The sequence below is a fragment of the Gossypium hirsutum genome, chromosome D06 (genome assembly GCF_007990345.1).
Source record: "Gossypium hirsutum isolate 1008001.06 chromosome D06, Gossypium_hirsutum_v2.1, whole genome shotgun sequence".
In the NCBI taxonomy this organism is placed as follows: domain Eukaryota; kingdom Viridiplantae; phylum Streptophyta; class Magnoliopsida; order Malvales; family Malvaceae; genus Gossypium; species Gossypium hirsutum.
Genome location: NC_053442.1, coordinates 27,031,490 through 27,053,982, shown reverse-complemented (window position 1 = coordinate 27,053,982; position 22,493 = coordinate 27,031,490). Strand labels below are relative to the sequence as shown.

The following is a 22,493-nucleotide window of genomic DNA, read 5'->3' as shown; positions in this document are numbered from 1 at the left end:
GTAAATTTTTAAAAATGTCAAAAAAGACTTAATTGCATAAAATGACTTAATTTTTCTATTGATTTAGTTAATTGAATGAAACTATTATTTTTTATCAAGAACGTGTTGACGATCGTGGAAAAGAAAAGGTTACAAAGTAGTCTCTGCATTTGAACCATTACTGCAAATCAGTCTAGTAAGTTCATTTATATAAGTATGTTATAGATAATTTCTTCATTACTTGACTTTACATTAGTAATTGTAGCGTTCTGTGATTATTGAACATTTGATTTAACAAAGGTCAGTAATAAAATTAAAATGTACTAAGTGTATTGAATTCAGGCCTTGAGCCTAGGAGGCTTTATGCCGGTGTATTGAACTGTATCGAGCCTTGTTGCCTAGCAAGCTTTGTGCCGATGTACTTATTAGGCTTAGTGCTTAGCAAGCTTTGAGTTGGTGTAACAATTCGTACCAGATATTGGTCATTGGAGAACTTATTAAATGATGACTTGGAATATGGATTGAAACTAATATGCTATTCAATACTCACTTACTGCGAGCTGTGACTGACAGGAACTTGGTTATTTTAATCATGAAATTTGCTATGATATGCTTTAATTTGGTAAGATTATCGTTTGGTTTAACGAACTTACTAAGCTTCAAGTAGGCTTATCGTGCTCTCTTCTCTATTTTGTGGATTACATTTTGTGGTTGGGAGATCGGATCAAACTCAAAGAATCACACTATCCCGAGGACACTTTTGGTAGATTTTGTAAACATTGTGGCTTATATGGCATGTAATAGGGCAATGGTTATTATGCTATATCTCATAGTTATGTAAGTTTGTTTGGTACTTGGAGATAAAATGGTTGTCCTTGAGTTATAGTATTTGGTGTTTGATGTTTTGAATGTGAATTTTAGTGAGTATGCTTGTTATAAATTAAGCTAAATTTGTGTGAATGATCATGGAATGGTATGTCTCGTTCTAATTTGGTATAAAGTGGTTGGAGTAGCTTGTTGTGTTCATGTTAAGACTTGTAAATAATAGCTAGGTGATGTTTTGGTATGAACATTATAATGTGATCTTAAGTAGTTGAATGCGGCATGTTTTGGATGTTTTGATGTGTATTTAAGTATTGTAAAGTTGTGGTATATGATAAATGGTATGGTTTTAGGTGATTGAAAATGGCATGTTTTGGTTGTTTAAAAGTGTGTTTATAGACTTGTGAACATGTATTATGAATTGGTTTCGTTACCTATGTAATTGGGTGAGAAAATAGCATGATTTTGGTCATTGGCACACATGGCCTGGGACACAGGCTATCACACGGCCATGTGTCACACACGAGTTGAGACACGGGCGTGTGAGCCAAGTTAATGAGTTACACAGGTGAGTACACGGCTGGACACACGGGCATCTGGGACAGTCACACGGGCATATGGGATAGCCACATGACCATTTTTCGAGCCATACGGTCTGGGTTGACCCCTTGTAGGTGAAATCTTTTAGTTTTTCTAGAAATGTTCTGATTTGTTTCAATTTGGTCCCTGATTACTCGAAAGTTATTTCTAAGGCCACGTAGGCTCGATTTAAGGCCCGTAAATGCACGATTTATTCCATTTTAAATTTCTTATATATTTATTAAATTAATTTGAAAAGTAAGTGCTATTGACTATAAATGTTTCGTTATGTACGGTAATACTCAGTAACCCTATTCTGGTAACAGAAACGGGTTATGGGTGTTACAAGGTTGGCGTGCATCCAATTCAATTTAAGGTCAACAAACACCTCTTGTGAGGGGAAAGTAAAAGGGAGGAAAGAGGAGAAGTAATGATAGGTTCACTGATATGGCGAAGAATCTAGTATACGACCGAGTGGAGAGTCCGAATAGAGGGAAATCTTATAATGAGCTGCGTAACTCGAAAATTTGGGTGGAGTCCACCACCCTAATAAAGAATACTCACCTTTGAGCAAGTAGGGTGTAATTTTACGTTCAGTATATTTACATTTGTTACCCTCGTGCAATATGGTTAAATTATGGTGTAGTAAACTCACTAAGTTCATTCGAACTTACAAGTGGTTGGCTTATGTTCTCAAGATTTGCAAGGCTGATCAAGGACATAGGAGGGACCAAGCCATGCAGAGATGAGATCAGGAATCGCAGGCTATTAAAGTCATCTACATAGGAACGGGGTACCATCAGAGGCTTCACCCTAAGAATTATTATGTTGTATTCAAATAGCACCCTTAGAAGTTGAGTAATAGGATAGTTAGCCTTGATAGGGGTTGTAAGAATTTTAATGTAAGTAAATAACCGAATTAGAGATAGAAATCTGAGGGATTAAACATTCAGTGGCTTAAGGCCCTGATTGTAAGAATTAATTTTGATTTTGTTAATAGAGTTATTATTGGTTTTATTTTAGTTTGTTTAGCCAATAAAAAAATTAAGGATAGGTAAAACTAGTCAAATTGTGACGCTCCACACCCGAATCCGGCGGACGGGTCAGGTTGGGGTGTTACAATTTTGGTGTCGATATGATGGATCGCTAGCATCCTAATGAGCCACCATTTCACTTTTCATAGCATTGTTTCCATCATCCTCCTCACCTTGTACAATATATAGTTCCAATGTGTCTTTATGCATAATTTCCTCCAATGAATTTTTAACTACATGGTCAATAGAATCTATAAAGTAATAGGTATCATCTTGCACATTAGAGACTCCCATAGCATCATGTATTTGAAAAATGACATCTTCATCACCTACTTTAAGCATAAGTTTACCATTACCCACATCAATAATAGCTCTAGTAATGGCTAAAAATGGTCGACCTAAAATCATAGGTACCTCAATATACTCATCCATGTCAAGTATAAGAAAATCAACAGAGAATATGAATTTATCTACTTTTGCAAGTACATATTCAATAATGCCCCTAATTTATTTAACAGAATGGTTAGCTAATTGAATACTCATCCTAGTGGGTTTTGGTTCCTCGAGACCAAGTTTTTTGAACATTTTATAAGGCAACCAGATCAACCAATGTTTTTTCAATGTTTAAACTACCAATAAAATAATGGATAGTAAAATTCTCTGGATCTTTCAGCTTAATGGGTAGTTTATTTTGTAGAATGGTCAAGCAGTCCTTATTCATCTCCACAGTGGATAGCTCTTCTAACTTCCTTTAATATGTTAACAGTTCCTTTAAAAATTTTGTATATTTGGGCATCTGCAAAAGAGCTTCAAAAAAACGTAAGTTGATATTTAATTATGGAATTGGTGTTTTGTATTCCTCAAGCACTAGCGTTTGTTTTTCTCATTTTTTGTCACCCCATCATCTTTCTCATCAATTTCTTATTTCATCTTCTTTTCAGGTTTGGATAACACTTTCCCACTTCTCAACGTAACTACTTTTACATGCTCTTTTGGGTTAGGTTCAGTGTTACAACGTAAGTTACCTTGCTACCTCTCCGAAACCAATTTGGCAAGCTATCCAATCTGATTTTCAAGTCTCTGAATCGATGCTTCTTGATTTTTCAAAGTCGTCTTAGTGTTCTAAAATCTAGTTTCGGACACCAAAATAAATTTACCTAACATCTCTTCAAGGCTTGGTTTTTTTTTCATGCTGATAAGGTTGCTGAAAACCTGAAGAGGGTTGTGACTTTTGATTTCATTGGCTGCCCCAAGAAAATTTCTGAAGATTCCTCCATTCTAGGTAATAATTATTACTATAGGGGTTATTCTGAGGTCTAAAATTATTATCCATAAAGTCAACTTGCTCATGGTCCATGTTAGACTTAATGGGAAAACATTTCGGATTGATCATTCCCACTCTAATCACATCACATTGCATTACCGAATTCACCTATTTACTAAAACTCAAACCATAAATTTTTTTACTAAGAGCTTCAACCTGACTTACCAACATAGCAACTTCATCTATATTAAAAACACTAGCTGTCTTGGTAGGCTTTCTTTTCATAACTTGCCACTGATAATTATTCAATGTCATCTCTTCAATAAATTCTTAGGCTACTTTAGGTGTTTTATTATTTAGTTTTTTGCCAGCTACTGCATCAATTATATGCCTATTCTAGGGATTCAAACTATTGTAAAAAGTTAAAACTTGTAACCACAAAAGTAACCCATGATGAGGACACATTCACAAAAGATCATTAGATCTCTCTCATGTATCATACAGTTTCTCAAGCTCAAATTGAGCAAAGGAAGACATATTATAACACCCCAAACCCGGTCTAAACGTTATGACCGAATCTAGCGATGTCACATTGTAACACCCCTTACTCGTATTCGACGACGTAATAGGGTACGAGGCATTACTAGAAGGCATACATTTGCATACGTATTAAATCGAGCTACAAAATTTCATCCGAATTAAAAATTTCAAACTTTTAACGTGCTTTTATAATTGTTTACAACATATCTTCGAAATATTATATTCATAACAAATAGGGCCTACGAGACTCGATATTTACTCATGTAATTCAAAGCTTAATTTCCATTTCATTCAATTCACAATTTCTCATGTTCACAATTCAAATCAATTTCTCAATCCAATATATATATTTCAATCATCTAAGAATATAATTCAAGTTACATGAACTTACCAGGCTAAATTGCAGAAATACCAAAATTTAAGGACATTTTGGTAATTTTCTATTTTCCAATAATTTCCACCCAATCTTGATATAAATTAATATTTCATTCAATTTATTAACTTAAATAATAAAACAATTCATTTCATGCAATTTGGTCACTTTTTGACATTTTTACAAAATTACCCTTAAAATTTTACTTTTATTCAATTTAGTCCCTAAACCTAAAACATGTAAATTAACTATTTTAAAATAAACTCATATTAGCTGAATATTCACATATATTTTTCCTCCTCCTCCACTCCATTCCACATCCTTGATATATACATAATACCACTATTAACTTGTTTACTCATAACAAGTTGTTCACTTGAGTCATAGTCACTAAATTAATTATATCTTAAGATACAGAACTCCGAATTGAGATCTGAAAATTTTCTCTAAAACTAGACGCATATACATATATTCTTACCATAAAATTTTTAGAATTTTTGGTTCATCCAATAAGTACAGTTTATTCTTTAAAGTTTCCCCTGTTTCACTATTTGATAGTTCCGACTCCTCTTCACTAAAAATTAATTATCTCTTTGTACAGAATTTGGGTGATGTTCCCATTTGTTTATATTGAAAATATACTCACTAATAATTTTAAACATATAAATTATAACCCATAATTATTTTTGTACAATTTTTAATGATTTTTTCAAGTCAGAACAGGGGAACCGAAATTCATTCTGACCTTGTCTCATAAAATTTATTATATTTCATGATTTACAATTCCATTACTTACACCGCTTCTTCTATGAGAAACTAGACTCAATAATATTTATTTCCATATTTTATACATACTCTAATTCTATTTCCACAATTTGTGGTGAGTTTTCAAAGTTAACCTACTGCTATTGTCCAAAACTGTTTTAGTGTAAAAAGTTGATTACTAGGTGTATAACTCTCATATTCCCTTTCTCTATAATATTTCCCATCACTTTCACTTATTTCTCTTCACTAATATATCAATAACATAAGACCTTACATAAGAAAACTCTACTATAACATTATTTCCATGCTTTTTCAATAATATCAAACTTAAAAATATATTGAAATCTTGATGTTCTTACCTTGTGCTATTGATTTCAATCTTTAACTTGATTTTCTCTCTTCTCCAGCTTCTATTTCTTGAATCTAACTTGATATTCTCACCCCCCCATTGTCTCCTTGTTATTCTTCTCTCGTGGAAGCTATGGAAATTCTTTTGATTTCTAGGTGAAAATGGTAAACTTTTGGTGGAAGGACCAAATTGTAAAGGAAGCAAAACTTTCTTTCTTCTCCTCTCTTCTCACGTTAGTTGCATGGAAATATGGTGGAATTCTTCATCTTCCTTTTCTTATATATACTAAATAAAATACTAATAAAATAATAAAATATCATTTAAAAATCAAATTAAAATATTACTAAACTAATATTTAATTAATTAATTAATATAAAATATCTCCAACATCATCATTATCTTCTAGATTTCTCTCTTCTAATTGACCATTTTGCCCTTTATAATCTTTAAAAATTCCATCCTTGAGTCATCACTTAATTTGGTAAAATTATGATTTAGTCCCTCAAAATTCTTCACCTTTTTGATTTGGTCCTAATGCATCCATTTTCCTTAGTTTCTAGATCATTCCACCCTTAAAATATTTACACAATTGGTCCTTCAAATTTTTCGTATTTACACTTTAATCCCTTAAATTTTGAGTATTTACTCTTGAGCAACAAAACTTTTCTCACTTTTGCGATTTAATCCTTTCTTTAATTAATATGTCATAATAAAATTCTCAATGTTGCCATAACTCAAAATTTCCCTTTTTGTCACTTTATTTCCTTATTTTACTATCAAGGATACCTACTTTCTTACTGTAGTAATTTTCGGGTATTACATTTCTCCCCCCCTTAAAATAAATTTCGTCCTCGAAATTTCCTTGTTTTGTTTTTATCATGAACTTCATCATTTCTATATTATTTCAATTATCCTTTTCTATCCATTCTTATCACTAACATTTCTAGTTTTTATATTATTTTGTACTTCCTTTTCAATAATATTCTTCTTTTTACTTAATCGAGCTCTTATTTCCTCTCTTTCCACTTAACCAGAAGTCCTTTCTTCATTTAGTTTTCTTAAAATCATCTCTATAATTCTATAGTTCCCTTCTGCACATATTTACTGAGCTTAGTATTTGTATTCATTCTCTATCCTTTCATTTCACAATTTATTTTTAATTCAATATTTCAAACATGAATCAGAGGTAAACCTTTACCTTGTAGCAAAAATTATTTATCTTTTTTTTTAGCAAAGGCCCAGTAGATTAGATAGAACACTTAGGATATACGAAACTGATACGGAAGTGCATTATTATGCATTATTAAATAGAAAGCACTAAAGTGTTATATAGAGAACATAAATGTGCTAATAATCGGAGAGCACTAGCATTCTATTAATCAGAGAGTGTGCTAGGGTCCTTTAATGATATACCACTAATATCCTAGTAGTTCTAATCTCATCTACTTGGGCAAATTATATCATGCATGCATATCACTTTTACACTTTTCGCATAATGATTTTACATCCTTTACAATTTAATCCTTGTACCAATAATTTGTATATTTATATCTTCTCTATCTTTAATATATGTATTATATTTCAAAATTCATTTTTCATCTGTAATTTACTAATAATCCATATCATGTACTTCACATATCACTTTTACATGTTTTGCAATTTAGTCATCAGCACAATATTTCTTTTAGGAAAACAATACACTTTCTAAGTATGCAAGCAAAACAGAACAATAACTAGTCATAAATTGATCAGACCAACAGGGCATTCGTCTAGCATTATAATTAGCTAACATTCTCACAACATAAGAACTCTATCATAACTGAACAATTACACATACATATCTCTGAGGATAAAAGAATATATATAATATCCAGAAAAGATCATCATGTTCATTTCGACTGTAACCTTCACACACAGACATCTTTACAACTTAATTATCATTTCTCTGACTAATTATGTTATCATGAACCTCACTTTATTCCACTCAATAAAAAAAAACTTCCAGTTAATACATACATTCTTTTAGGTATCATACCTGAATATTTTGTCTCATCAAATTTAACTTCTTCATTATTTACTCTCTTACTTGTTTACTTACTTGCTTGCATAAACAACTCATGATTATAACTTACTCCTTCCTTGCTGAAATTATTTTCTCAACTGATAACTGAAATATTCTTAATCCTTATACTTACCTGAATCTGTTTATTGTACTTTTACTTAAACATTCATGTAACATAATTTCTTTACTAGACCGTTGAATCACTTGGAATACTAAGGATACTCGGGTCTCCTGTCTGATAATAGCATGCGAAAGCTATGTCCCAGACATAGTCTTACATGGGATGTTTTCTGTACTGCCAATGCCATATCGCAGATATGGTCTTACATGGGAGTTCTCATATTGGTGCCCATGCCATGTCCCAGACATGGTCTTACGGGGGACCTCTCATCTCGGTGCCAACGCCATGTCCCAGACATGGTCTTACAAGGGATCTCTCATATCGGTGCCAACGCCATGTCCCCAGACATGGTCTTACATGGGACCTCTCATCTCGGTGCCAACGCCATGTCCCAGACATGGTCTTATACGAGATCGCACGCCAATGCCATATCTCAGATATGGTCTTATATGGAAATCACATATCATATGTTGCCATGGTCCAACCATGGTCTTTTCCGTCAATTCATCACATATCACTGAACGAAAGTACTCATTCCTGTGTTCTACTCAATTTGATCTTTCAATTCAATTTTTATACTATTATAATATTCATGGTTCAGTAGCAAAGACATAAAACAAACATCATATTATTTCTAATTTAACAATTAAACATAAGATTCTATCATATACACATACTGATTACACTTATTGAAGCATGTAACACCCCGTACCCGAGACCATTACCGGAGTCGGACACGAAGGGTTCACAGACTAAATTCACTTATTCTCACAGTCCATTTTGAAAATTTCCAGACAGCTGACTAACTGCGTCACTGTCACCTTAAAAATCATATCTTGAGTTCCAAAACTCGAAAATCAGTTTCGCAATTTTTCCCTGAAACTAGACTCATATATCCATCTACAAATGTTTTTCTAGAATTTTGGTCAGGCCAATTAGTACAGTTTATTAGTTAAATTCTCCCCTGTTTCAGGGTTCGACTACTCTGACCTCCACGCACTACGACTTGGATATCTCCCTGTACAGGGCTTCAATACTAATACCGTTTGTTTCTAATGAAACTAGACTCAGAAAGGAATCTATACATATAAGGCATGACTTCTAATTATCTCTGGTTAATTTATAATGAATTTCCAAAGTCGGAACAGGGAATCCAGAAACCGTTCTGGCCCTGTTTCGCGAAAACCTAAATATCTCTTAACATACCGTTCATATGATCGTTTCGTTACTTTCCTATGAAAATAGATTCATCAAGGTTAGATTACATAATTTATTCACTATTTAATACCATTCCTACTATTTGTAGTGATTTTTCACATTCACATCGCTGCTGCTATCAGCATCTATTTTTAAGGTAGACTTTACCTATTACATAGTTTCCATGATTCAACTAGCCCTTTTGCATAAATAGCACAAAATATGATCATGATTAACCATTCCAATGGCTAATCGTTCCCAAACATTTCCATACCTCTTAATGAACATCATACAAGACGATTATAAAATTAAGCTCAAAGTGTATATAAGCCATTTTCGCATGGCTATCCAAATTTATACAAAACCAAAGGGTCCATGACCAACAACAAAAAGGGTAGTCCTATACATGCCATTTCAAAGTTCAACCAAAAGTGTACCAAAAGGGGCTTTGATAGTGTGGGTGACTTCGACTTCGACACTCCCGAGTCCGATAGCTGACGAACCAAAATCTATAAAACAGAGATTCAAAGAAACGGAGTAAGCATTTAATGCTTAGTAAGTTTTGAGCAATGGAATTAGGCTCAACTGAAGTATAGCATTCATATAACTAAACGGATAATTTCATATACACATATATTCTCAAAAATCAGTCCTACTTCACATTTCCAACCCTTATATTCATACATAAGGGATCAACTTAACCAAAAACCGGAAGCTCCTTAATCGACTGAGCGAATGCTATTTAAAAGGAATCAATTAATCCAATGCATGTACAACACATACCTCGTTGTTGAGATTTTACGAGCGTATTAATTGAAATTATTACAGCAGATCGCTCATTCCCAAACTCAAGTAATCTTCGGGATTTAGCCGGATATAACTACTTGCGCAAGGCCTTCGGGTCTTAGCCTGGATGTGGTCACTAGCATAAATGCCTTCGGGACTTAGCCCGGATATAGTCGCTAGCACAAATGCCTTCGGGTTTTAGCCCGGATATAATCGCTAGCACAAATGCCTTCGGGTCTTAGCCCGGATATAGCAACTCGCACGAATGCCTTCGGATCTTAGTCCGGTTATAGTCACCTAGCACAAAAGCCTTCGGGACTTAGCCCGGATATCATTCGAATAACCATGCACATATATCAATAAATCATGACACATCCATATTTCATTTTCATTACCAAAGCTCAAACACAAAACACTTATCACACTTACAAATTTCGGCTCAATAGCCACATACAAAGAGCATGATTTTGATTTACTCAAGACATAATCTAATCGAATCATAATCTAAGCTCCATTACTCGAAAACTTACCTCGGATGTTGTCGAGCGATTTCGGCGGCTATTCGATCACTTTTTCCTTTCCCTTATCCAACTTTGGTCCTCTAAGCTCTTGAGCTAATTCAAACAAATTTAACTTATTAAAGTCTCATTATGCTAGCTTATGGCCGAACATGACAATGAATTTGATGGGTCATATGGCCACCTTTAGCTCAAATACAAAATGGTCATACGCATTTTTAATCACATTAAGCAATTTAATACAATTCATTTGAACATCAAAAGAGAAGCTCAAGGTACTTAGCCCATATATACATTAGACATTAGAGTCACATATGTACGAAATCACGAATCGAATTCAACATATTAGCTAATATTTCCCCTTAGCCGAATTTCTAAGTCAAGGTAAAGCCATCAATATGCTTACCTATGGCCGAACATACACATCAACTTATGTACTCATTCATGTGGCCGAACATACATGTCTATGCTGAGGCCGATTGCAACACTTAATACATTCTACAAGTATGGTCACTTGTATTGACTAAACCCCATTTTGTTTCAAGTTCAAAACTTGGCTAATACACATATATACGCTATTAAAGCATCCTCTCCCTTTCCATCAATTCAACACATGCATTACTCATTAATATACAAAATTATATTCGGCCTTAGCACACAACTTGCTAGCCGATTCTTCTCCATCTAGCATCTAATGCACATATGTGCTCATTTGTTAGACCCTACTTCATCCAACAACAACCATATTTCCCCTCTACTTCCTACCATGGCCGAATGCTCAAGATACCTCAATACCGAAACTTTTAGCTTGGATTGCTTAAAGAACTTGGTGATGAGTTCAAATTTACCTAACACCTCAAGCATCATAACACGTCCATACAGCTAACATGCTAATAGTCTCAAGGCTTCAACTAAAACTTTTGAAGCCTCTTAGTCGAATACTAACTCTCTAATAATCCCAAATCCATCCATGAGATAGTTAGAATTTAGACCAATCATCCAAGGGATGTATGAACTTTCAAAGAAACATTAAACATACCTTAATCTAGTGAGCCTCCATAGCCGATTTTCTCCAAGCTCATTCCCTTCCTTTCTTTCTTCTATTAGGCCAAAGATGTTCAAGGATGAACACTTTTTTTTTGTTTTCTTTCTTCCATTCACGGCAAAAGGGGGGGAAACAATCACACACTTTCTTTCTTTCTTTTTTTCATCATATTCCCTTTCATTATTTTATTACCATTCTCCTTATTTTATTTTCCCTAACATACATCACTAACATAACATGTTTGTGACATGTTTCCACCCATAGCATGGCCGGCCACTATGCTTTAATTTGGCTAATTTGACATGCAAGGACAAGCACTTTCCCACATATATTAATAGGCCACTTGAACACTTGCCTAGCATATTTCTAAATTGTCTCACATAAGTCCCTACTAATAAATTTCACATACACTGACCAAATTAAAGTATGGAACTATCACACAAGCATTTACGCACATCATAAACACAGAATATAACCTTTAATTATTTATAAGACTCGGTTTCGTGGTCCCGAAACCACTTTCCGACTAGGGTCAATTTAGGGCTGTGACAAAGCAAGTGTACATAAACATACATTCCATCTATTTGTGTATATTTACTTACCATATTTACTTAATCAAATATGTTGAGCACAAAACATCATATGCACGCCAAGCAAACGCGGATGAGCATATCACCATATAAACTTTCATTTTATTCTACGTTTCTACATTTCTCAACTCATGGTTGTCTTACTTCATACGTTAACTCATACTTATCATGAATTTTCTATTCATACCTTTCTAAATTTCATTTCATCATAAACACATTTCAATCACCTCAACATAATTTTTTTTAGCATTATTGGAAACAACTCGGTTAGAAGTCATCTCTGTCTTACAAAACAATTGTATTGGAGTCGGAAGATATTACATTATCATGAGTAATAATATGGCATGTATAGCTAAACTCACATACGCTATGTTTGTCCGAGAACTGACTAAACCATAGTTCTGATACCAATAATTATAACACCCCAAACCCGGTCTAAACGTTATGAGCAAATCTAGCGTTGTCACATTGTAACACCCCTTACCTGTATTCGACGCTGGAATAGGGTACGAGGTATTACTAGAAGACATAAATTTGCATACGTATTAAACCAAGTTACAAAATTTCATCTGAATTAAAATTTTCAAATTTTTAACGTGCTTTTATAATTCTTTACAACATATGCTCAAAATATTATATTCATAACAAATAGGGCCTAAGAGACCCGATATTTACTCATGTAATTCAAAGCTTCATTTCCATTTCATTCAATTCACAATTTCTCATGTTCACAATTCAAATCAATTTCTCAATCCAATATATATATTTCAATCATCTAAGAATATAATTCAAGTTACATGAACTTACCAGGCTAAATTGCAGAAATACTAAAATTTAGGGACATTTTAGTAATTTTCTATTTTCCTCGAATTTCCACCCAATCTTGATATAAATTAATATTTCATTCAATTTATTAATTTAAATAATAAAACAATTCGTTTCATGCAATTTGGTCACTTTTTGACATTTTTACAAAATTACCCTTAAAATTTTACTTTTATTCAATTTAGTCCCTGAACCTAAAACATGTAACTTAGCTATTTTAAAATAAACTCATTTTAGCTGAATATTCACATATATTTTTCCTCCTCCTCCACTCCATTCCACATCCTTGATATATACATAATACCACTATTAACTTGTTTACTCATAACAAGTTGTTCACTTGACTCATAGTCACTAAATTAATTATATCTTAAGATAAAAAGCTCTGAATTGGGATTTCCAAATTTTCTCTAAAACTAGATGCACATATATTCTTACCATAAAATTTTTAGAATTTTTGGTTCAGCCAATAAGTACAGTTTATTCTTTAAAGTTTCCCCTGTTTCACTATTTGATAGTTCCGACTCCTCTTCACTAAAAATTAATTATCTCTTTGTACAGAATTTGGGTGATGTTCCTATTTTTTTATATTGAAAATATACTCACTAATAATTTTAAACATATAAATTATAACCCATAATTATTTTTTTACAATTTTTAATGATTTTTCCAATTCAGAATAGAGGAACCAAAATTCATTCTGACCTTGTCTCACAAAATTTATTATATTTCATGATTTACAATTCCATTACTTACACCGTTTCTTCTATGAGAAACTAGACTCAATAAGATTTATTTCCATATTTTATTCATACTCTAATTCTATTTCCAAAATTTGTGGTGAGTTTTCAAAGTTAACCTACTGTTGCTGTCCAAAACTGTTTTAGTGCAAAATGTTGATTACTAGGTGTAGAACTCTCTTATTCCCTTTCTCTGTAATATTTCTCATCACTTTCACGTATTTATCTTCACTAATATATCAATAACATAAGACCTTACATAAGAAAACTCTACTATAACATTATTTCCATGTTTTTTCAATAATATCAAACTTAAAAATATATTGAAATCTTGATGTTCTTACCTTGTGCTATTGATTTCAATCTTTAACTTGATTTTCTCTCTCCTCTAGCTTATATTTCTTGAATCTAACTTGATATTCTAACTCCCCATTGTCTCCTTGTTATTCTTCTCTCTTGGAAGCTATGGAAATTCTTTTGAGTTCTAGGTGAAAATGGTAAATTTTTTGTGGAAGGACCAAACTGTAAAGGAAGCAAAACTTTCTTTCTTCTCCTGTCTTCTCACGTTAGTTGCATGGAAATATGGTGGAATAGATGATTCTTCATCTTCCTTTTCTTATATATACTAGATAAAATACTAATAAAATAATAAAATATCATTTAAAAATCAAATTAATATATTACTAAACTAATATTTAATTAATTAATTAATATAAAATATCTCCAACATCATCATTACCTTCTAGATTTCTCTCTCTTCTAATTGACCATTTTGCCCTTTACAATCTTTAAAAATTCCATCCTTGAGTCATCACTTAATTTGGTAAAATTGTGATTTAGTCCCTCAAAATTCTTTACCTTTTCAATTTGGTCCTAATGCATCCATTTTCCTTAGTTTCTAGATCATTCCACCCTTAAAATATTTACACTATTGGTCCTTTAACTTTTTCGTATTTACACTTTAATCCCTCAAATTTTGAGTATTTACTCTTGAGCAACAAAACTTTTCTCACTTTTGCGATTTAATCCTTTCTTGAATTAATATGTCATAATATAATTCCCAATGTTGCCATAACTCAAAATTTCCCTTTTTTGTCACTTTATTTCCTTATTTTACTATCAAGGATGCGTACTTTCTTACTGTAGTAATTTTCGGAGTATTACACATATCATTTTTCAACTTGGTTGTTTTGGCTAGTGGAAAATATTTCAATAGAAATCTTTCAATCATCTGAGCCCAAGTAGTGATGTAACCCCGTGGAAGTGAATTCAACCACTGCTTTGCTTTGTTCCTTTAAACAAATAGGAACAACTGTATGCGTATGGCATCATCAGTAACACCATTAATCTTAAAAGTGTCATAGATCTCCAGAAACTTAGCTAAATGAGCATTCAAATCTTCATCTTGCAACACATCAAACTGAACATACTGCTGCACCATTTGAATTATGTTCGGCTTAATCTCAAAATTATTTGTATCGACAATCGTTCTGACAATACTCGATTCAGCCTCAATCAGAGTGGGCTTAGCATAGTCATACATAGCCTAAGAAGCAGGATGTGCAGGAAGTTGCGAATTACCATGATTAATATTCATCTCCACAGTAATGTCCTTTTGCTATTGATCGTCTATGAAAATCTATTGTTGACCTTACATTGCTTCTCTGACCTCTTTTCAATTTCTACGAGCAACCTTTTCAATTTCACTATAAAAGAATAATGGCTTCAACGGGTTGCCTCTAGTCATAAACCAAAAGAACCTGTCAAAAACCAAATAAAATTGAATCAGTATTTCAAAATTAAAATTAAAAAAATAACAATAAAAAAATGGTAAATTAATAGAAATAAGATTTTCCTAATATCTAGTCCCAGAAATAACGCCAGAAACTCGAAGGTCAAGAAACTAACAAAAAATTTGACTAAGGTAAGTACACTTATCAATTAATAGTATAGTTACGTTGAGTAAATATATCGTTCCCACGAGGACTACAAGTACTGGTAATTACGGTCTTTCTATTATTTAACTGAATAATTCAAATGATCGGTTAAAACTAAAATTAACTAATTCAATTAACTAACGAGTGTGACAAAGATCAAACCAAAAAAAAATCAAATCAAAACCAAGAAATGAAACAATACCTAAGAATCCGTCTATATTTCATCTGTCACTATCAATCTAAATTATGCAATTTCTTTGCTTAGCACATTCATCCGTAGAAATTCCTAAATTATGCTAATATCTCTTTCGATCATAAGAGGAAGTAAATCTAGGTTAATTAATTGATTTATTTTTTCATTCAAACCCCTATTATCACATTAACTCATGCTATGGATTTCTCTATTAGATTTGACTCTAATCCGGTAGATTTATGTCGTCCTGTTTTTAGGATTGTATGCAACTCCACCCAATTACGCAAGACCTAATCTTAAACAGGGTCTATTCAACCACCGATTTAAGAACATCGAACATGGAGTAATACTCTAGAAATATCAAACCAAGAACTAAGCACACATAATTGAGAACAAAGAAACTAAGTATTTATTTAAAATTGAAATCAAACGACAAAATTTATCGTAGGGTTCATCTCCCTTAGGTTTTTAGAAAATTAGTTCATGCTTGAAAAGAGAAAAATCAAAGATACAGTATAACCGAAAGAATAAAAGAAACTCATGATAACTTCCTAAGAAATCAACTGAGAATCTTCAATCTTGACGGAACTCTACTTCAGAGTCAGCTTCGATGGTGTGTTTTCAGTCGTTTTCTTGAGTGTTCTTTGACAACTCAATCCTATTTGACAACTCAATCCTATCTTTTTATTTTTTTCATATATACATCTTAGAATGTCTGAAAAACCTAAAAATCATGATTTTTCACTATTCAGTGTGCAATCCCGTGAAATTGATACGGCCCACAACACGCTCGTGTGGTTCACATGGCCATGTGAAAAGGTGTAGACCATGTGGCTCCTTTAGCTTGCTCCGACGCTCTGGTTTTCACTCGTTTTTCGCTCATTTTGCTCCAAAATGCTCTATTAAGCATTAAAACATGATTTTTAAAGGATTAGGAGAATAAAATTCACAATTAACATCAGATAATCACCCAAAATGCGTTAAGAATGAGGTTAAAACATGTTACTTTTAGCACTTATCAATGTGATTATTCAGAAAAGATACCTATTGAATGTTATGTCTCCACACCTATTGAAAGTTATGTCCCTATGAAGAGACATGAGAAATCCTATAAATAGGAGTGAGATTTCATTTGGAAAATATACCAAAAAAGTTCTCAAAAGTTCTTTCTTTTCTTCCTCCATATTTGACTATTCTTAGATTGTTCAACAAATAATTATTACGAAAATTCTTTAAATAAATAGAATTTTTTTATACTTTCATTGTATCATCGAGGTTAATTTTCTTGAAACTCATTTGCACATTGAGTATAGGTAAAGGCAAATAGAACCTTAAATATACTGGCTTGATACATACCCTGAATCCTTATCCTATTTTTTGGTTTTCCTATTCGAGTTTTTGTACATGATCCTTTCATGTGTTTGAGATTTTTCTCACTGAAATTCCATACTAACAATAACAACAGAAGAGATGAGGAGAGAGGAAAAAACCCTTTGGTTACTCACAATTAGTGTAGGTAAGCAAGGCAAAAAAATGTAGTGAACCATTGATATTGTCAACCACATGGGTGATTGTGGAGTTATTTAACTTCGCAAAGAAAAAATTAAAAGAATATTTTATTTATAATTTTTTTAAAAAAATTATATAAACTATACTATTTATAAAGCAGTGTCACCCATTAATTGGGTCCTAACTCAATTAAGGGATTATCAAAAAATTATTTTAGTCGCAAAGTAAGTTATATGATTATATGGGTTTCTTTTTTTACTTTTTTATATTTTATAAATCAATAAAATATTGCACATAATGAGATTTGAACCAACGGCACCATGCATATAAAACTTTTTCTTTACCATTTGAAGTAAAGCAAATTTTAGTTTTTATCTATTAAATGCATAGTTTCCACATTCATATGTGTGCGATAAAATTCCTGTTAATGAATTAAGCTCATAAAAATTTAAACTTATTCATCAAAATTTTTGAAAAAGAATTATTTTATAAAAAAATTATTTAATATGAAAATAAATGAATCTTTCTCTCCTAAAATTTAAAAATTCATAATCCTTTTATTTTCTTTAGCACTCATTATTTTACTCTTAAATTTCTTTTATTCTCTCTCACATATGCTCTAGTATTTTTACAAGAAAGGTGGTTGATCTTTTAATACTTTCAAATGAATCTTCCTAATTAATAACAAGTCTTCTTTTCTTTCCAAGCTTTATTGATTAGTTTTTAGAAAATTAGGATTGAGGTTTTTCTTAGGATAGATTAAGATTTTTATGCAAGATTTAATTTTTATTGTTATTAAATATTTTTGGGATATAGATTTTGATATAAATGCCTACATATTGATTGGGTAATAATTTTTTAAGGTTAATTAATATAAATCCTTGAAGAAATTGGGATTGATTGTATTTATAATATTAAATTTCTTTAATATTGATTAGAGATTTAGTATTTTTTATTTAGAAATTGGTATTGCTAGTGTGGTTATTGTAAATCTTGTGTTTGAAAATTGACACAATACTCATGACACCAAGAAACTTTTATTGTTGTTAAAAAATTACTAATTGTATGTTGGCTTCGTGAAAAGTTGTGTTTAATGCTTAGATTTATTTATTCTAAATGTTTAACATGAATGGAGAAATATTTTAAAAGAAAGTCTACAAGGGAAGTAGAAAAAGACCAATATGAAAAAAAGGTCAAAAGAGTCAAATTTAGCCTTTAAAGCTTTTTGGCCGATCCAATATTGAGGGCTAAAATTACAAATTATCATCAAAATGATAGAAATAATATACCACATGCATGTTTGCAAAAAGTATCTTGTCAATCTCACAATCATAATTTTCCTGAAACAATTGCGAGAGTGGATTGAAAATTTCCAACTTCTTAGTATAAAAATTATGTAATAGTCTTACATCTAATCATATTATACATTGTTTTATCAAGAATAATATTATACATTAGTTTATTTTACTTTTATTAACTTTTTATTTTCCCGCAATCCAAATTTACTAATTTATTAGTGTATATATATATTTGAACAATCTCATTTTAGTTTCTCATTATATATGCTCTTTTTGACATAATGCCTAAAATTATCCTTAGTCCCTCCTCAACCATAAATAGGAGAATAATATGCTTTAGCACACTTAAACTCAGGTCTTTTTACATCGACAACAATGCCCATGTCAATCAGTACACTTGAACTTAGGTCTTTTTACATTGACAACAATACTCATATCAATCAAGCTAAAACTCAATAGACAAAAGTAGAAATATTAACATTTTATTTTATTGAATTTGACATCAATCTTTCATAAACAGAAATGTCCATTATCTTTATCTTCTTGCTTAATCTGTAATAATTGGGTGAAAGATAAATAGTTGATTTTGTGTGTTAAATAAACAAAAGAAAGCATGCATGGGAATTGGGCATGGGACTCTTTCTCGTGAAAAGGAATTTGGATGGGAGGTGTTACATGTTAGTACATTAATGTTTTTCCGTTTTGAAACTAAACACTCAAATTCTCGGCACTCTTGGACCTAGAAACAAACAAGAAATTGGATTTAGTAAATGATTAATAAGACACCATATATAAATCATATTATTCATTGGACTGTGTTAATACAACAACTGCACACGCCACACCTGGGGCCACTATATATATAGATGATATTATGGTTACACAGACTCACAGTCCCTGCATCCATTGTGTTGATAATCCTTCCCCAGAGCCAGCTGCTTGTTAAACCCAAATACAAAGTCAAGGTTGTAAAGCACAGGAACCATGGTGAGGGAGCACAAGAAAGCAAGCAGTGGGCCAAAGATCCAAAGCATGAGAGGAAGCGCAGAGTAGAAAAGCCTGTTGCCGACGGTGTTCAAGAGGAATCCTTTTTCCAGCAGCTCCCAGACGTAGTGAGGAGTGACAGAGGAGGAGGGGTGTGGGGGAGAGGTGATAAGGATGCCCACTTGGTTTAGGAACCTGATGGATGAAGAGTGGCAGAAGAATGAGAAGAGGAAAATGCATAAGATGGTGACATATTTGAGTGACACCATGAGTTCCCCGTGAGCCCCGAATATGGAATCGTTGAGCGGCTTTTTCACGCTGTATGTGCTGCTGATAACCGCTGCTAGACCAGCACACAAAAGGATGGAGGTTGTGGCCATCAGGGTCGATCCCATAATTGTGTTTCGAAGGGTTTGGACTGCCACGATGTTCTTTTTTTCGTTGTCCTGCACCCATTGCAATGCAATTTATAGCATCATTGGAAAATCTCTTTTAGAATTTCTTCTTTATCCTTTAATAATAACTTTCTACTTCGGCCCCACGTGAAATGGTATATTTAGTGAAACAAGTAAGAAGCAAATATTGTGGCAATAGTCGCCACTTTTTAATTAATTGGGTGTGATTGTGAATGGCACTTAACCTTTATAGTCCTATCAGCTGTTTCCCAACCACGACACCACCGCTAATTCTTGTCCATTCATATATACAGTGAGTAAAAGAATTTATATTATAAAACTATAAAAGAAAATATAAATGGGAAAATTTATATAATAAAATTATAAAAATATTGATATAAAATTAAATATGATTTTAATTAAAATGAAATGTTGTTTTATGCTTTTAATAATTATATAACCGAGTGGATGAGTTATAATATTTATATGCATATCTAACCAAATTATACATGCATGGTCCAAATATTCATCAGCTCAACTTGCCGTGTTATATTACCCAAGGAAAAAACTAAAATAAATCATCCAAAATAAAGTGATAAGCTCAAGAAGATAAAACAACTAATTAAGAACTAACATTCACCTAAAAGGACGTATAGGGACATTAACACTAGCATCTTCTATATTCTGTGCATGTGCAGAAAAGCATGAAACACAAGCCCTTAATTAAGCACTCCGGAAAGCATGGATATGGATTGGTATTTGGATCATAAATCTTTCTTCTCCAATTATCCTATTCATATCCTCTCAACTCTCATCACTCAGCTTTGGCTGCGTTTTTACATTTTTTATATATATCTCCGGCCACCTTAACAGATTCCTTTTTTCATCGGCAAAAGTTTATAGACACCGTTGATCAACTAAAGTACTAGTCTATCAGTGTACTCATAATAGAACAGAGCATCCACATCAGTCCAGAAAAATGGGAAAATACATCACCGTAGACCACCACATCGATTAACAATTAAGTTCATTTTTTATTTTCCTTTCCGTAAGGGTAAATCACATCATTTCATCACTAAATTATTTAAAAACTTTTATTTAAGTCACTGATTATATGTCTTTTTCTATTCGCATTGCATGCACCAACCGAAAACCCTTTTCTCCTTTTCTTTTATAGTTCAATTTTTATTTTTATGAAACAACTTTGGATGTTATAAATCTGCGAACCAAAATTCAAATAATATTTTTCTCCAATATCTAACACTAACTATCAAATTGGTTTAGATTTAATGTATGTTATTCTACTTGTCCATGAGTACTAACCATACTGATCATCAAATCGTCACTTAAAATTATTTGGCGGAACTTTGAAAAAAAATAACTTAACTGCCTAGTGACTTATATAAATTTTTTAAAATAGGTTAGTAACTTAAATGAAAATTTTCAAATAATTCAATGATCAAATTATAACTTTTTTTTAGTTAAATAAAAATGTATTCATAAATTTATTACCGGTGGAAATTAAGGTATAAGAATAGCAATGGATAGAGATGGAGATACCTTAATCATGTCAGAGACCCAGAAGCGACGTCCGCCAGCATTAGTTCCAAAGATGGTAGAGAGGGGCTGAGTCTTAACCTTATACCATAACCAACAATGATAAAATATGATGGTCAAAAAACCAAGTGGCACCAAAATCATGTCCAAATAACATGACCTCCACTCCATCTCTCTCTTATTTCTCATTATAAAAACCTTGCCCATACCTGCTATTTATAACATTTCTAGGGAAGTTGAGGTTCACCAACATATGTGTATTGTAGCTTTTGATGTATTTGGACGTGTTAGAATGCGCTATTCAATATCACTAAACAAACCACCTACTGCCGTTACTACTTTTTTCAATTTTGAGGATATATATGAAAAGAAGTTTTCTTCTCTTTTTCTCTTCAATTATTGTCATAACATGATGACTATTATATATGTTTAATATATAGACGCAATATCCAAGCCTAGATATATGCGGGATGACACGATTTTCATTTGTCTCAGTCCCCCCACTTAATTTACCATTTTCATGTCACCTTTTTTTTTAGCATACTCTGTTGGAACATTGGCAGCAGCAAAATAAGAGAACAGAGAGCACAGAACAATGAAGCAAGATGCAAGAAGTATTTTTACTTGCTCACAAATGTGCAGTAAGGGAGCTTATGGTTGATAGCTCATTCAGCTCATTCATTCAACTAAAAGAACAATACATTTATAGTCAAATACATCACCAAATACTACCTACTATCACTAAGTAGCCTAGTAACTTGATAAACATTGCTTGTACACATAAACAAGACACCTAAACTAGTCATTCAACACCTAATGCATCAAGTTGTCATCAACTTGTTCATTTTCAACTAGTTTAATTAGAATGAAACTAAAGAGAAAACCTTGCTGTTACAGCAAGCATACGTGCTGCAGTATGTTTACAAGCTGCATGCACTTAACCAAAAACATCACAGCAGCATGGTTGGCCAATTTTCAACACTCCTTGGACTCCATGCTGCAAATACCAATTATTCATCAAGTTTTTGAAC

At 32.4% G+C, this 22,493-nt stretch overlaps 1 protein-coding gene across 1 annotated transcript; it reads right to left on the bottom strand.

Annotated features, from left to right (window-relative positions):
- Positions 1–19,268: 19,268 nt before the first annotated feature.
- LOC107894138 (uncharacterized) lies at positions 19,269–21,665 on the bottom strand. The gene is made up of 2 exons (XM_041095451.1): positions 21,466–21,665; positions 19,269–19,956 (listed from the first exon to the last, which is right to left on the bottom strand). Exons 1-2 carry the CDS (start codon positions 21,649–21,651, stop codon positions 19,405–19,407), a joined length of 738 nt encoding a protein of 245 aa, XP_040951385.1. The 5' UTR covers positions 21,652–21,665; the 3' UTR covers positions 19,269–19,404.
- Positions 21,666–22,493: the final 828 nt, after the last annotated feature.